The sequence below is a fragment of the Grus americana genome, chromosome 16 (assembly GCF_028858705.1).
Source record: "Grus americana isolate bGruAme1 chromosome 16, bGruAme1.mat, whole genome shotgun sequence".
In the NCBI taxonomy this organism is placed as follows: domain Eukaryota; kingdom Metazoa; phylum Chordata; class Aves; order Gruiformes; family Gruidae; genus Grus; species Grus americana.
This window is the reverse complement of record NC_072867.1, coordinates 3,306,207-3,320,930: the sequence shown is the minus strand read 5'-3', so window position 1 is coordinate 3,320,930 and position 14,724 is coordinate 3,306,207. Positions and strand designations below refer to the sequence as shown.

Sequence of the window (14,724 nt, the reverse complement as noted above, 5' to 3'; positions counted from 1 at the left end):
ATGTTTCTGACCGCTTAAAGCACTGGTATGATCGGATACACCACCGGCTCATCCCTGCTCCCACTGTCCCCACCCCTCAGGAAAAAAAAAAAAAACAAACCCAAACCCTACCGCAGGGTCACGCGAAAAGCTGCGAAACAAGGTACCCCTCCCTCCACGCATACCTGCCCTACGGGGTGCAAAGCGAGAGTAAAGACAACGTGGCATCGTTTTATAAACCAAATGAAGGCACAGTGACGCGGGGAGGTGCTGAGGGGAGGGAGGAAGGAGCAGGAGGACCAGAGAGCGGCGAGAGGTTGGAGCCCCATCCAGCAGACCGGAATTTACCCACATCCGAAGAGTTCAGAAAAACCTCTGCAACGGAAAGTTTGGGAGTTGCTTGCCCCAAAGCCGCTACCCATCACGGACCGGTCCCCTTTCTCATCTCGGCACCACTGCTCTTTAGGAAAAAGGCCACCAGCAAAAAAAAAAAAAAAAAAAAAATCCGAACCAACCTTTGAGGCTTACGCTTTTCAAAGGTGCCTAAGGGAATCGAGGGAATAAATCCCTGCTCCTATTACAAAAATTAATTGGCACTGAATATCAAATTCCCTGGGTGGCTGGCAGGACTCGTGTTTCTAACTACGTGCAATCTAAAAAGCAATGAGTCCTGGCTGAAAGTCATCTCACTCCGTTCATCTGCTGCCCGCGGAACTGCGGACGCTCCACAAGAGCCGGGGATGTTGCTGCAGACCAGGGAACCTATTCTGAAGCTCCTTCCTGCACACAGATCCCAGGGGTTTGTTTTTTTTTTGAAGGCATCTCGAGGCAGCAGAGCACGTTTAACCGCGGGAATTGCGGGGATTTGCCTATTTTTGTGGAATTCTAGCAAAGCGGAACTTTTGCATTGAATTTCATTTGGCTTCAAAGCCGTCACTTCAATGCTGGGCACGGGGAGATTCTGGAACACCATCTTCTGTTTCTGGAAATCCCGCTGAGTACTGTAAAGTGTGTTTTGTTAAGACACGATTCCGTGCCACGATCCCACAGAGAGAACAATAAAAAAGCAGGTTCAGAAGCGAGCAGCACTAATGCCACTTGTTGGAGTTGAATACGTATTAAGGCAGTTTTGTTGCCCTTGGGAAATTTCAAAATCTCCATTAGCAATTCTTGTGGGGACAAAATATTCAATTTTGTCCAAAACAATTTGATATACCTTTTTTTCTTCCCCCCCCCCCCCCCGCCCCAAGCCAACACATGAAAACAAAGCAACAAAAAGAAGCCCCAAATCAGTTGCTCTTTCAGATCAACTTTTTCAATATTTAGTCTTTACATTTTTAAAGTATTAAGAATGCCCTCTGGAAGGAAAAAAAAAAATACTTTGCCCAGTGTTATTCGCTAGCAGATTTCTGAACGGGAACACCGCAGTCTGGTGATGCAGGACTCTACCCACAGCCCAGCTCCACGCTCCTGCCCCAGAACATCTCCTCCAGCTTTGGTCCGCGGACACAAGAGAAGCCCCTGGTGTCTCGCCCGCTTCCCCGCCGTGGTGACGAGGAGTAGCTGCAAAGCCTGGACCTGTGGGCTCCTGTGAAACGTGGGATTCTCAGGGCAAGGCTCGCGGGTTGGATTTTCTTGCTTTTGAAGTGTTTCCTCCCTCTTCCCTCCCTGAAATCCGGCCAGGTAGGTACAGGAATGAGTAAGGCAGGAAAGCAGCAGCCCTCGCAGCGAGATGCTCCCACTGCTAAACAAGCTGCGGCTGCTCAGCTATCAACTCACAATCTGGGGTTGGTTTTGGTTTGTTTTTTTTTTTTCCTCCATCACAGCCAAACATCTGCAGGGGTGGAGGAGTTTCTAGTCTACTTCATTCCCGGTGCAGCAGGGAAAAAAGGTGTATCTGCAGTACAATGCTTAAATATTTCATGAGTTGCCCTTGTACCCGTGCTAAAATCAAGCCAATTTGGACCTCTGGTAAGGTCTGTTTTACTTTGGGAACCAAGTGCTTTAAAGCAGCAATCTCATGAGCTTTCTCCAGCTCCCCTGATTTCCTATGAAATACAGACGGCCACATGGAAGAAGCTAGAGCTCAGATCTCCCCGCCGAGGGCAGATTTCAAACGGATTACTAGAGTCATGCATTGCAGGCAAGTGCAAGTGCAGATTGACACACGCAAAAATACCGCCATCGTGAAACCGCTGCTGCTGCGAAAGCCCAAAAGCTGCTGAAATCCCCAACGCCACTGAAGCCGGTGGGCGTGGAAGGCAGTTTGTACCTGGGAGGACTCGGATTCTAAACTAATTTTGTCCGAGTTTGGGAATATGGTTTTCAAGAGGGTTAAGTGCTGGCCAAATTTTGCTCCTCCTGTTACAGCAGAAGAAATTGTAACAAAAGACAGAGTTACGGCAAAGTTGAATGGTCCTGAAAATGTGTCTCCATCTGTTCCGTAAAGGGACTGCGCTCCCCTCCGGAACTATCAAAGCAATTGCAAAGTTATCAGCGCGATTCTGGAGCTGAGAACAGGTCCCCAGTGAAAGCAGGAATGAAATTTAGTTTTGAGCATGAAATTCTCCTTCCAAAAAAAAACCGCTGGGAACTCTCTGCAGCTTCCTCGCAGGTGTAAATCAGAGGACTGCAACGGCTTCGGTGGTTGTAAATCGGGAGGCAGCAGCTTGGGCTTGGTGCAAGTCCAGGAGGTTTCAGCACAAACACGCCCTCTCCCCAAAGCAGCTTCATAAAAACGTGGTCTCCAGGACGCGGTAGGTGTTCACAGACCTGGGGTGCTTTTGCAGAAGGTGGTGTCCAGTTTGCACCCGCAGTCTAACCCCGCACCGCCGCCGTACCGCTATAAAACCCCAGCGCTGGGAGATTGGTTGCGGAGCACGGCTGAGTGGGGCCGGCCGTTTGCTCGCAGTTATCCCAGGGGGAATTTGCCCACCAAGAATTTCCCTTGTAAAACGAAGTCAGCCCCCCGTCTCCGTGCGCTATGAGCGTCTCTGGGGAACGGGAGGACAACCCCGGTGCACCAGTCTCTTCCCAGCACAAGGCACTGTAAGGCCGTTGCCACCCCCAGGCCCCCCCCCTTGCCGAGCAGCTCGCTGCACTTTTGGCCGAGAAGGAAGGAGAACGGAAGGGTCTCCAGAGGGCAGGTGGTGGAGGGAACCCGGGTTACAGCCCGGGACGGGGCGAGAGGCATCACCCGCTGACGGTGAAGGAACTGACAGAGCAATCACAGTTAGACCGGACACAGGTTCACACAGCTCCTGTCTCTCCCCGTCTCTTCTTCTGCACAAGCGCAAGCGTTTTCGCTCAGGACACGACTACAGGTTTGCTGGCCGTGCACGGACACATCGGCTCACGCTGCTCTGGGTGTGAGCAGAGTCCCCTGCTCGCCCCTGGGGACGCGTAGGCACAGGACGGGGGACAGGGAGCGTGGACAGCCCAAACTCAAACCCCGTTTCTCAAACCCCAGCATGAACGTGGCCGGCTCGGTTCCTCTAGTGCAACGAGCTCAGGCCTCCCCAGCAACGACCGTGGAGGTGTCATCTTTGCGAGCCTACTCCTGATGGCAGAAGTCTCATTATTTTCCCGCTGTCTCTCATAAACAGAAGAATAACAAACTCCCAGGCAGTCCTTCTGAGGAGATGAAACCTTTGAAATCATCAACAACACAGGCAGTAGATACCTTGCACTGAATGAACAACTTATTTTTCCCTGCTAGCGGACACAGCAGGTTGGGAAAACAGAGAACCATTTCCCACGAGTTTCCAAGTTCATATATAACTTTCTGTGGACATTCCAAAACCCCACGAATTTAAATCTTTGAGAAAAAAAAACCCCTCACTTCATTGTGTCTTGAAAATCAAATCTCCTGTTCGGAGAAAAGCCTCTTCATGTTTAATCCCTGGGGAGCGAAAAGGAGCTGAGCTGCTGCAAAACAGGCAGTGGTGGACATCTTCCAGGAGAGGGGTTGAGACATTGGATCAGGCTGGGTGTCCATCAGGTCCAGTATCCCCTTGCTGCAAGAGTCGTGTGGGGCGGTGAGGGAGCCTGGATGGGCAACAGGGACCCGGAGGTGACAACAGGGACCCGAGAGGCACAACTCCTCCGTGCACGACACCCCCAAGCAGCTCACGGCACGGGTCTGCGGCAGACCCCGCCTCGCGCTCTGCCGTTTATGCGTGCTGGAGATAGCGTAGCTACACCCACGCGTCAGAAATGTCACACCCAGATGAGCAGAGTCTAGACAACTGGTGGAAGAGCCGCGTTTGTGGAATGATAAAGCGGATCTGGAAGTTTATTTCCCCCTTTGCTGTGGGAGAAAATTAAGCTGGAGGGGAACGCAAAGCCCCTGCAGGTAAGGAGGATGAAGGAGAAGTTAAGATGGCTGAGACCGACTCAACAGAAAATAACGGATCAGAATTCCCAGCGGTGCGGCTTGCGAGCGGTCCTAGCTCGGGCAGAGGGAGCGGAGAGGCAGCCCGGAGCCCTGCGGGACGCGTTAACCTCACGGACCTTCGCGGCAGGGAGGGCGCTGCCTCTGCGGGGCCAGGCAGGCAGGCTGGCCTTGAACCAGCACGTCCCTTCCAAAGGGCTCCGACGGACTCGCCGACCCGGTGCCTGTTGAACTTGAGACGGCTTTGGCTGTCTGCCCTGCACAGACCCCTCTGGAGATCCCACCGAAGGCAAGGCACACCCCCCGTTCCCTCCTCCGCTGCCTTCCCTGGCGGCTCAGGTGGCGGGGGGCGATGGAGGTGGCAAGCCTTGGGCTGCGGGAAAAGCAAGGCAATTCGTCTCCGACACAGACTGCAGCAGCGATGGGACTTCCAGATGGGAGATGTTATACCAGGACAGGCAGAAGGCAGGACAGGAGAAAACTAATTGCCGGCAGCACAGATGAGCTGGAGAGAGGACGAAGACAAGGGCGTTTCTTCGGGCTCTACCTCCTCTCCAGGTTGCATCGCTCCTTCTACTAAAAGGAGGATCAGAGCACAAAGTCTTGAGCCAGGAGCAAATTTCCCCAAAGAGGGGTGTGAGCGTGATTTTTTCTCTTCAGCCCTGTTTCTGGGGGCAGAGGATGGGGGGTTAGGGCCAGGCGTGCTGTATGCTCACAGCTCTAGGGCCAGGGAGCTGGCTCCCACAGACAGACCCTCTGCCCAAATTCACACACCCCAGCAGCGAAGGGACGCGGACACCCCCCCCCCGCCGCCCCTCCCCACTGCTTGCCCTGGCGTTGGGGCACAACCCACAGAGGTGGACCACGGGCTGCCCTTTTTCCTGTCGTGTCCTGCTTTCACCTCCCGGTCACAAAGTCCCCAGGCAGTGACATAAAGCTGGCCTAGAGCCTGGCTCCAAACCCCGCTCCGGCCGCCCTGCCAGCCCAGCGAGCTCGGCTCTGGCCACACCGTGGCAGCATTCATTCGCCTTGTGCGCCATGCTGGATGCTCTGCTGGGACCAGCACCTCCGAGACCTGGGATCTCAAATTCTCCCAGTGCCTGGAGGCCTTTTGCTCCTGGATTTTGGGCTGGAGCCGTTTCAAGCATTCAGGGAATTGAAGTTGTAGAAGATGGTTACGGCACACGGAGACGTGGCCAGCCAAGCGGCAGGCAAGGGCAGGAGGTCCTGTCCTGGCTGAGGGTGGGGATACCTGCCCAGCCAGGGGAGCCAGCCCGGATTGTACCATGGACTGGGAGAGCAGCAAACCTCCTGCAGCTCTTTTTGTTCCGACTTTGGCTTAGGGCAGCTAATGTCAGCCCTCTGAAAGCAAGCTCACCGTTGCAGCTCCCGGACAAACCCTCTGCTGTCACCGGTGCGGGTGCTTTTCTCCATCAGCGCACGGTTCAGCAGAGCCGGGGCAGGAGGAAAGGCTCAGCATCCACCAGGTCAAAATGTCAACCCCGGACGCCTGCCTCCAGCAAGAGCCGCAGCCGTGCCCTGCTGTCCTCATCCTGCCAGTGAGGGAGGACAAACCTTCTTCAGGGCGAGGAAGGGAGGAGAGGGAGGAAGGACACACAAGGTCACGCATGCTTTACCTCGCAGACAGCTTTTCTCTGTTAAAGGGACTGATACCTTTCTGTGATCGTGTTAACAGATTGCTTTTGGGGCCAGATTTTTGCAGCAGGGCTGAGGTGTGAGCGTGTCAGAGCCCAGAATCACGCGGCACCTTTGCAGCCGATCTCACCTCGCTTCTCGTATGAGATGTCCCAGCAGAGACAGCTCGTGCGGCTGGCAGGTGGTACAGAGCCTACGGAGGGGACCAGCTCGCCACCGAGATGCCACACGCATTTCTTTTGGCAGGCAGGTCGCTCCGTGCTGGCACTTTCTGCTCCCAAAATTGTGGAAACGGGGTCTGCTGTCCTAGAACTGCTTGCGAGACTGCGCTAAGATGGAGCTGGTGCTCTCTGGGCTTTCAAGAGTCCTTGCTTGGCACATCCTCACCAAGGACCAGGAGCATCCATAAAGCTCCAAGTGCTGCCTTTGTTACCTCTTGTAGGCAAGATGCCTCTGGCAGCCGGGGTTGGAGCTGCTTCACTCCCATCCTCGTGGCTTTCCAGTCTCACCTGGGAGAGGGTTCACGTGTTCACAGCATGCAAAGCTTTGGGATGCAGCCGCTCCCTGAATCTCCCCCACCAGCATCATGGCTGCAGATCAGATATCTCCTGTAAAGCCTTCCGGAGGACAGCCTGGCCAAGCAGCGGTCATTGCCATGGGTCTTCCCCTCACGTACACATCAGCCGGTGTGTTCAGTGCTTGCTCCCCTGTGGGAGGACTTTCATGCCAGCAAAAGTGGGGACTGAGCAAAAGGAGAGGCTCACGGGGAACAGGGAGCAGAGAAGGAGGCAAACATAGCGCAGAGTCCGTTTAGGAGAAATCACGACACATGAACGAGAGGCATCCTACCCTTTGGATCAAAACAGACACATTGGTACCCAGGCTGCTCGGGGATGAACAAAGTTCATAGGTACGAGGACATTGCACATCATCTCCCCCAGCCTTGGGCACGTGCCCAGGTCTGTACAAGTCTGAAGGAAAGCCAAGAAAATGCAAGGATTCAGCCAAGCCCCGAGCTGGGGAAAGGGAGAGCCTGGGGGAAATAACCCCCAGCTCTGGTCGAGCAACAAGACCTAGCCATTGCCCAGCCCCTGCCACCTCTGCTCTCCCCCAAAACACCAAAAACGCGGATGATCACAAAGGTGGTGATTTCATGCAGCTGCAAAATGCCCTCATGAGAAGGAGGAGAAATGTGAAGTTCTGTTAGGAGCCACTGCAGGGTACAAAGCCATCGTACTTCAGTGGGGAAATCCAGGGAAAGGGGGTGAAAAGAAACGGCCACAGGACAAGAGCAAGAGAAAGAGGAAGAAAAGGAAATAAAAATCATCATCATCATCATCATCATCAGGACACAACAACAGGACAAGAGACAGAGCGCTTTCCATGGGCAGTTCCCCGCGGAAAAGGAGCCACCGTGTCCGTGAAATACAAAACCCAGCGCCCTCCGGCTGGAGGGGGCAGCAGGTGCTGGGACTGGTTTGGCATCCCCTTGGGGCGAAGGGTCCAGTTAGGAGCAGAAAACCCTGCAAGGGAAAGGGGAGAAAGGCTGACCTTAGAGGGGGTGGTGAGGAGCGTCTAGGACTAAGGACTTCCCAAGGGACCATGTTGTGAGGTGGGCAGGTAGGTAACCCTTATCCCTACCTATCGATGGGAAACTGAGGCACTCTGTATACAGTGCAGACCCCAGAGTATGGGCTTGCGTTGGAGAAAACTCCTACCCAACCCTCAGGGATGTTGGGAAACCCGCTCCGGGTCAGCCGGGCACTGCGTGGCACAGCCAGAAGTGCAGGGAAGGGATTGCGCCCCAGGCTGCCGAGGGCCAGGACGAGGCGCGAGATCCGCGCGGCCGCTCGTCCTTTATCCTAAATAATCCTTCTGCTCAGCCAGGGAAAATCCCACTGAGACAGAGCTGAGCAAATGGCAGGAAATGGTGCAGCAGAAACAAACATAGCAAATGTCAAGGTTTTTTACTTCTTAGGGTTCTTTTTACAACAGTGGGAAGAAAAGTCTCCAGATCTTTCCGAACTGGGCGTGCAGCAGCCTGGAGACCTGCCCACACTGTGGGTACCACTACCAGCACCCCCAGCCAGCACCGGAGCTGGGGAGAGCCCCCCCCTCGCCAGGCATCCTGCAAACCTTCCAGCCCGTCACCCGCTGGCTGGCTGGCAGGGGAGCGGGGGCAGGCAGGACTTTGGCTTTGCATCGCCACTCGGGTGGGATTGTCAGGTCTGAGCACGTTGGTACGACGGGTGCAATAACCCGGGAACGCCGGGGGGGGATTTGTCCTAGCGAGGTGACAGCTATTTCAGAGAGACTGCCAGGCAGCACCCCTGCTTCCAGTGCAAAAATCAAATGTCTTTTCTCAGCCTCTGCTATAACAAGGACCGCGTGTGCAAAAGTTAAAGCTCCCTTCCCCATCCCGCAGCCCACGCGCTTGGGAGACAATTGCAGGGGTTAAAATAAACACGTCAACTCACTCATCCGTATCTTTTTTGCTCTCCTCAATGAATGCAATAGACTCAGATCTAAGGCGGTTAGTCACTTCGTACGTACGCAGGGTGACTCCAAAAATATCCTCGTGGTACCGGCTGTCATCCTGAAACAGAGGATGGGAGAGGGGCAGGGGGGGAAGAAAAAAAAAAAAAGAGTATTTACAAACAGTCGGTGTTGCTGCAGCACCAGAAATCTCTCATGTTGTGGGTAGGTGCCAAATACACGGCAAGCGTTCTGGGCCTGGTCACAAGAGCTGGTGGGACGGGCAGGGCAGAGGGGCAGGAACAAGCAGGAAGGTGGGATGACCTTCCCAAGGTCACACTGCGGAGCTGCTCCGTGCATTAGACCTCCTCAACCGCCGGCACCCCAGGGACTGCCTGGCTATCGGGGGACAAGTGGCCCAAGGCCAGCTAAATACGTGGCTGTGGGCTCCCCTGGCTCCTGGATGGAGTGTGGGGACATGGTTCAGACGGGGTAGTCCCATGGGATTCAGGCTGAGTTGTCCTCCTGGGCAGAAGCAGAGCCTGTGTCCCAATCCAAGCCCGCTTCTGCTTCAGCTGCAACACCCGCAGCAACGTGTTTGCCCGGGGTTAGCATCCAGCCAGCCACACAGAGGAAATTTTGGGAGGGGGACACACAAACTGCCCTGTTAGCCTGCTGCAATGACAGAGGGACAGCGGGGGCTTAACCAGATGAGTAAGCCCTGTCTGGGGTACCAAGGGTTCCCAAAAGAGCTTGTACGAGTGCTCAGGACAGCACCGGGCTCGTCACAGGAGCCCAGCGCGGGCTGAGGGGGCTGCAGCCTGGAGCAGAGCTCCTGCAAAGCGAGGTCACTTCCACAAAGCGAGGTCACTTCCACTGCGCGCCCAAAGCTTTGGAAGATCACGCTCCCGACCTTGCCCAGGTGCAGGCAGCGTGGGTGGGAGCCGCAGCCCCCCCCCCAGCACCCGTCTGCTCGGTGCTGCCCGTTCTGCAGGAGGAGGCACCAGGTGCAGCGCCCGTGGCAGGAGCTCGCATGGTGTCGCGTGGTGCGGACGCTACTCACCCGCAGCTTGCTGATGAAAGCGCCTGCCTCCTCCACCGACAGCTGGCCCTGCTGCTTCACGATGCGCTGAATGGTCTTGAGGACGTCCCCGGCCATGGTGACATCCCCGCAGACGTAGATGTGGCCTCCCTGCTCCTTCAGTGCTTTGAACACGGTTTGGGCCAGCTGCTCCTGTAACACGTCCTGCACGTATTTCTGAGGGAGGAGGAGGAGGTGGGAACTGAGATTAGCTACAGCTTCTCAGCCCCATCCACCTGCACGCTCTGGCCAGCTCTGCGTGCAGCAGTGCAACGCGACTGCCTCTTTGGGGGAGCGTGCCTGCACCTTGCAGCACCCACAACGATAGAAAAGAGATGGGGGGAAGCAGCAACGCATCGTTCTGCTCTTGCACTGTCACACCTTCACCATATATCTCGTTGCCAGGCCTGCTCAGGTGACGGTGGGGATTTAAACCCACCGGGTGACATCCCTCCTTGGGAAGATGTGCCTTTGCCCTCCTCGTCTGCTCCCACCTGGTGAGGACGGCCGCAGCCCTCCGGAGCAAAGCGTGAGCAACGTGGGCACGCATTCAGGCTGGCGCAGGGATGGTGATGTGCCCTGGGAAGGGCACGATCCTGCGCACTTACACAACCAGAGCACCCCAGGGCATGAGCCGCTGTGGCTGTGCCGAGGAACCGGCATCTCCACGCCGTGCCGGCTGGCCACGGCCACCCAGGGCTGCACCGACACCCACCACGCACCTTTGGTTTGTCCGGTTCCCGGGAGTAGGCTGTGTACAGCTCTCTGAAGACACCTTGGGTTTTGGCAAAGAGCGTCTCCTCCTTGTAAATGTGGTCGATCCTGGACTGTCGGCAGCCAAATACCAGGACCATAGGACAAGGCTTCAGACCTGGGGGAGAGACGGGAGAAGCAGTTAGCCCGGGGACCACCGATCTCTGCCTTCTGCAAGCCACTGCCCTCCAGATCTGGCAGCAGCCTCAGCACCCAGCGTCAGGCTGCCAGGAGCTTTCCCTGCCCAAACTGGGAGGGAGGAAAAAACAGCAAGGAGGAGGTAACGCACTGCCTGAGCCAGTGTAAGGCCTGGGGTCACACGGCAGGGACGTTTGTGCCAGGTTTTGGGGAGAAATTAAACTTTTTTTTTTCCCTAAGTGGTCTAAATGATCAGTGGAAAATGCATATTTTACATAAACTTGCATTAAATGTTCTTTTAAAAAAACCAACTCCAGCGCTATAGTTCTGCCATCAAAACTTGCAAAGTTTACAGGAGGGTTTTCACGGAGTTTGTTTCGGGAGTTTGGGCTGACCTCCGAGCCTGCACTTGGGTCAGCCGCTGCTTCAAGAAGCCCTTTGCCTCTGCTGGGGCAGCCTGGGCGGGAGACTGGACCCCCCATCCCCACGCCACCAGCCCAGGAGATGAGAAACAAGAGGAACAAGTGTCGACCCACCTTTGTGCTGGATTTCAAAAAGCCGCTGCTGCCAGAAGCTCCGGAAAGGGGCGATGCCGGTGCCAGGGCCGATGAGGATACAGGGCACCTGGGGATCCTGGGGCAGGTGGAACCCGGGCGCGCTGCGCACATCAAAGACACGAGTTAAACCCAAGCGGGATGCCCCCTCCCTCGCCTCTGCCCACCGCAAGCTGAGACACCACTCAGGTGAAATCCCAAAAAGTGATGTTTTAGTGCAGAAGAACTGCACCAGAGAGGGACCCATTTGCTCCACAAATCCAGCCCTGTTTTCTCCACACCTTTAGTGCTTTGCAAAGGAGGATTGGAGGCAAAGAGGTCATCCTGCAAGGGGGCTCACCCCATCTTTTTCACCCCTTGGCTTGTGTAGACCACTTACCCTCTTACAAAACAGGGCACTACTTCATCGGTCTGTATCCGATTCAGCCAAGAGGAGCAGACTCCGTGGTGGATTGGTCCTTCTCCATCTAGGAGAGGAGGGAGGGAGGTCTGTACTTGACACACCAGCCAACTACTCCAGTTGCTTTTCCTTCTGAAATCCTCCCTGCTACATCCCACGTGAACACCTCACGGAAACATTTAGTATCTCTGTATCCATTCTCCATGAACTTGGTAGAAGTTTGGCACTTGGATCCCTCTGTGGAGCTACCCAAGCTCATGCAGGACCCAGCCCTGGGAGTGTTGGACCTCCACAATACTTAGGAAGCACCCAACTTCTCTTTGGTCCTTTTTGGCGGAAGCAGCATCACGCTGCAGTGCTTCCAGACACAAGCCCTCCGCAGCAGCCCCAGATGAATGGCCAGTGTCTTCCCCTGTGTCCTCCCTGCTGCAGGGGTGATGGAGCTGTGTCCACCCACGCCATGACTGCTTGGACACATCAGTGCTTGCGCAGGTACAGAAACCTAGCTAGTTGTGGCAATGGGGACTTTGGTGTGGGCAAACACATGATCCCACGTGGAGCTTGGAGCCACCGTGGCCAGCCTGTTGTTGGTACCTGACTCAGATCTAGTATCTCTGCAATACACTGCCCTTTGATGGATGGCCATTCTCCATAACACAGGACAGTAATGTCATGGGTTGAAGGAACCTAGTCACTGCAGCAGGCAGAAAGGCTTTAAAATAACGTCTCTCTGTTAAAAATCTCGTGGTGTTGCCCATGTGCTAATGTTTCTTCCTTGCTCTCCACACCAAGCCTGTCTCCACTGACCCCAGCATGAGCATAGTACCTCTTGTACGATAGGAGACCACTGCCACGGTGAGGTGGACCTCGCCTGGGTACATCTCTGGGGAAGAACTGATGGAGTAGTAACGCGGTTGGAGGAGAGGGAGCTGTGTGAGCAGCAGTGTGGAGGGCATCTGCACTGAGGGGAACTCCTCCAGCACCTCCACGATGGTGGGGTTCTTGGACCACTTCCATTCCTCGTACTCCTGCAAGCCCTGCAGCCAGGGAAAGAGGGAGGGATGGAGGAGAGCGCTGCAGCATCGACCTCTTCCAAGCCAGATGCCTCTACAGATATCCCACCGAGCCTCTGCAAAGCTGGGGTGGGTGGCAGTGCAGGAAGGCAGGAGGAGCCTTACTGTCATGGGTAGGGACTCAGCCTAACCACAGTGTGGGATGAAAATGCCCCAGGGTTGTGGTTGTCCCCAGGGTCTTGAGAAACTTGGGGTCTGGGGTCTGAGGGTTTACCTTGCTAAGGACCTGCAGACGTTTCTTCTCCTTGTCACTGGTGGCCAGCAAGGCAAACTGCTGCAGCAGCAGGGGTGTGGGAGGGGTGGTGATGTCCAAATAGTACTTAAAAGCCTGGAAGATGGTGCATGGTGGGACACGGTTCTCGTCTGTCCAGTTACTGATGACACCTGCCAAGAGGGAATTCAGCAGAACCATGGGATCAGCTGAGCATAAGAGCCGAGGTGGACAAATCCTTGCTTTCAGTCCCCTGATCAGCTCTGAGACAGTGAATGATGAAGAGCTGGAAAGAAGAGTCAACGAGATATCCTCATGCTACAAGTGAGACGCTGTACAATGAGCACAACCATGAGTCTGATACTCCACCACCTTCAGCCTCGGTCACTCTGAGTTAATATTGTTTTCCATCTCCTGTTATACTGGGCATGGCAGTTGGGTGTCAGACTTATCCCTGAAATATAGTGTAGGGATGGTCCATCAAAATCCCTTAACTCTTCTTTCCAGTCCTAGACATTGCTCTTTCCACGAGAATATAAAGGCCTTTAATTTTTCTGAAGAACAAGGAAACATCTCCCAGGGCCCTGCTCACCCTTCAAACCCTTGCTCTATACCCCAAATGCAGATGAGCAATGGCTCTGGGCCGAGGAAGGTTGAAGGAGGTGCTCCCAGTCCAGGCAAGTGTACCATTGAGATGGGAAATGATTTCTTCTGAGGGCCACCTACCTCTCCGAGGAGCTACAAGAACCGCTTCAAGGGACGGGTGAGGAGGAGAGAGGCCACCTCTACGCAGAGGTGGCTCTGGTTACCTAGAGCTGTGTTCCTCTCCTCCAGGAGCTCCACTTTCACCAGCTGATTGGCTGGAGGGGCATCTTCAAGCCTGTCGATTAGGGCATTGACCAAGTCTTCGTGGTTCCCTGGAAACACACCCAGGTGGTCCCCGGGCAGGTACTGCAGTTCCTGGTGTCCGTTGGTGTGGAGGCGCAGGAAAATTGTCAAGCGACTGCAGGGAAAGGAGAAAAAGCAGGATGTGTTTTCGGGGAGTCCTTCAGGGCGTCGCTGAGCTCTCGTCTCAAGAGTCGCTGGGTGTTCTGGGCAGTGGTGGCATGTCCAAGCCCTGGTGCCCCACTGAGCACACCACCAAAGTCAGAGCAGAGAGCTAGGAAGGACACTGCAGTGTCCACTTTCCCTCGCTGCTGACTCACCCTCAGGGACTTTTAAAAAGGCAAAACCAGTTTCACCTCTTGCTTCAGCAATTTTATTCTTTCTTTGCATGCACCCTGCCGCCCCACAAGTGCGGCCACCCATCTTCTCATCCTTACAGGCTAATTTATGTATCGGCAGAGATTTCACTGCATGAGAAGGCAGGAAACACCCTTCACTGGGTTAACATGGCTTCCAGCCTTGGTGAGGATTTGCGCAAAGGTGGCACGTGTGGGACGTGGTGCATGGACGCTTGGGTGCACCACGAGTGCATTCAGCTCCCGCAGTTCCCGGGGCAGCTGCATCTCCTACCTGGACTTCGGGCTCTGCAGGTTCTGGCGTGCGATAAGCCGGGCTGCATAGACGCGTTTTTTGTGGATGCTGTACAGTCCTGCGGAGGAGAAGGGTCAGTGAAGCAATGCAGCAGAGCGTGGCCAAGGCAGGCGGCTCCTGGCTTCTGCAGGGCTGTTGGCCATCGCTGAGGGTTCAGCCCTTTGGACGGAGCTGGCTGACACCAACTGCAGCGAGCGGGCTGCGGGCTGGACCACCCTCCCGCCTCCATCTCCTGCAAAGCTTCAGCAAGCCTGGGGGATGAGAAACCCCAGGGGGGAACCAAACACGTGTCCCTTTTGTTAGTGACTGAGGAGGACTCCTAAACCACCCGCACAAGGTGCGGGGACGTGCCCTCACGTGCAGGCACGCACCTCTCGCTGCCAGTACCACCTGGATGATAGCACAGCGCCTGAATTTGGGAAGAGCTAAGCCAGTGCGGCAGATCATCAGCTGCAGGAGCCGTGCTGAGGGGCCA

The 14,724-nt window shown here is 55.3% G+C and overlaps 1 protein-coding gene across 3 annotated transcripts in view; it reads right to left on the bottom strand.

Annotated features, from left to right (window-relative positions):
* Positions 1–1,237: 1,237 nt before the first annotated feature.
* NOS1 (nitric oxide synthase 1) overlaps positions 1,238–14,724 on the bottom strand; it is a 60,237-nt gene continuing 46,750 nt past the window's right edge. For 2 of the 3 annotated variants that reach the window (XM_054844609.1, XM_054844608.1), the window contains exons 20-29: positions 14,229–14,307; positions 13,523–13,716; positions 12,717–12,886; positions 12,256–12,466; positions 11,409–11,496; positions 11,012–11,133; positions 10,307–10,455; positions 9,567–9,761; positions 8,506–8,624; positions 1,238–7,264 (exon numbers count right to left, since the gene is read on the bottom strand). In XM_054844609.1, coding sequence (XP_054700584.1) covers positions 7,201–7,264; positions 8,506–8,624; positions 9,567–9,761; positions 10,307–10,455; positions 11,012–11,133; positions 11,409–11,496; positions 12,256–12,466; positions 12,717–12,886; positions 13,523–13,716; positions 14,229–14,307 — 1,391 coding nt within the window. In that variant the 3' untranslated portion in view covers positions 1,238–7,200. Of the gene's footprint in view, positions 7,552–8,505; positions 8,625–9,566; positions 9,762–10,306; positions 10,456–11,011; positions 11,134–11,408; positions 11,497–12,255; positions 12,467–12,716; positions 12,887–13,522; positions 13,717–14,228; positions 14,308–14,724 lie in introns of all 3 variants that reach the window. The other variant, XM_054844611.1, reaches the window with a different exon arrangement.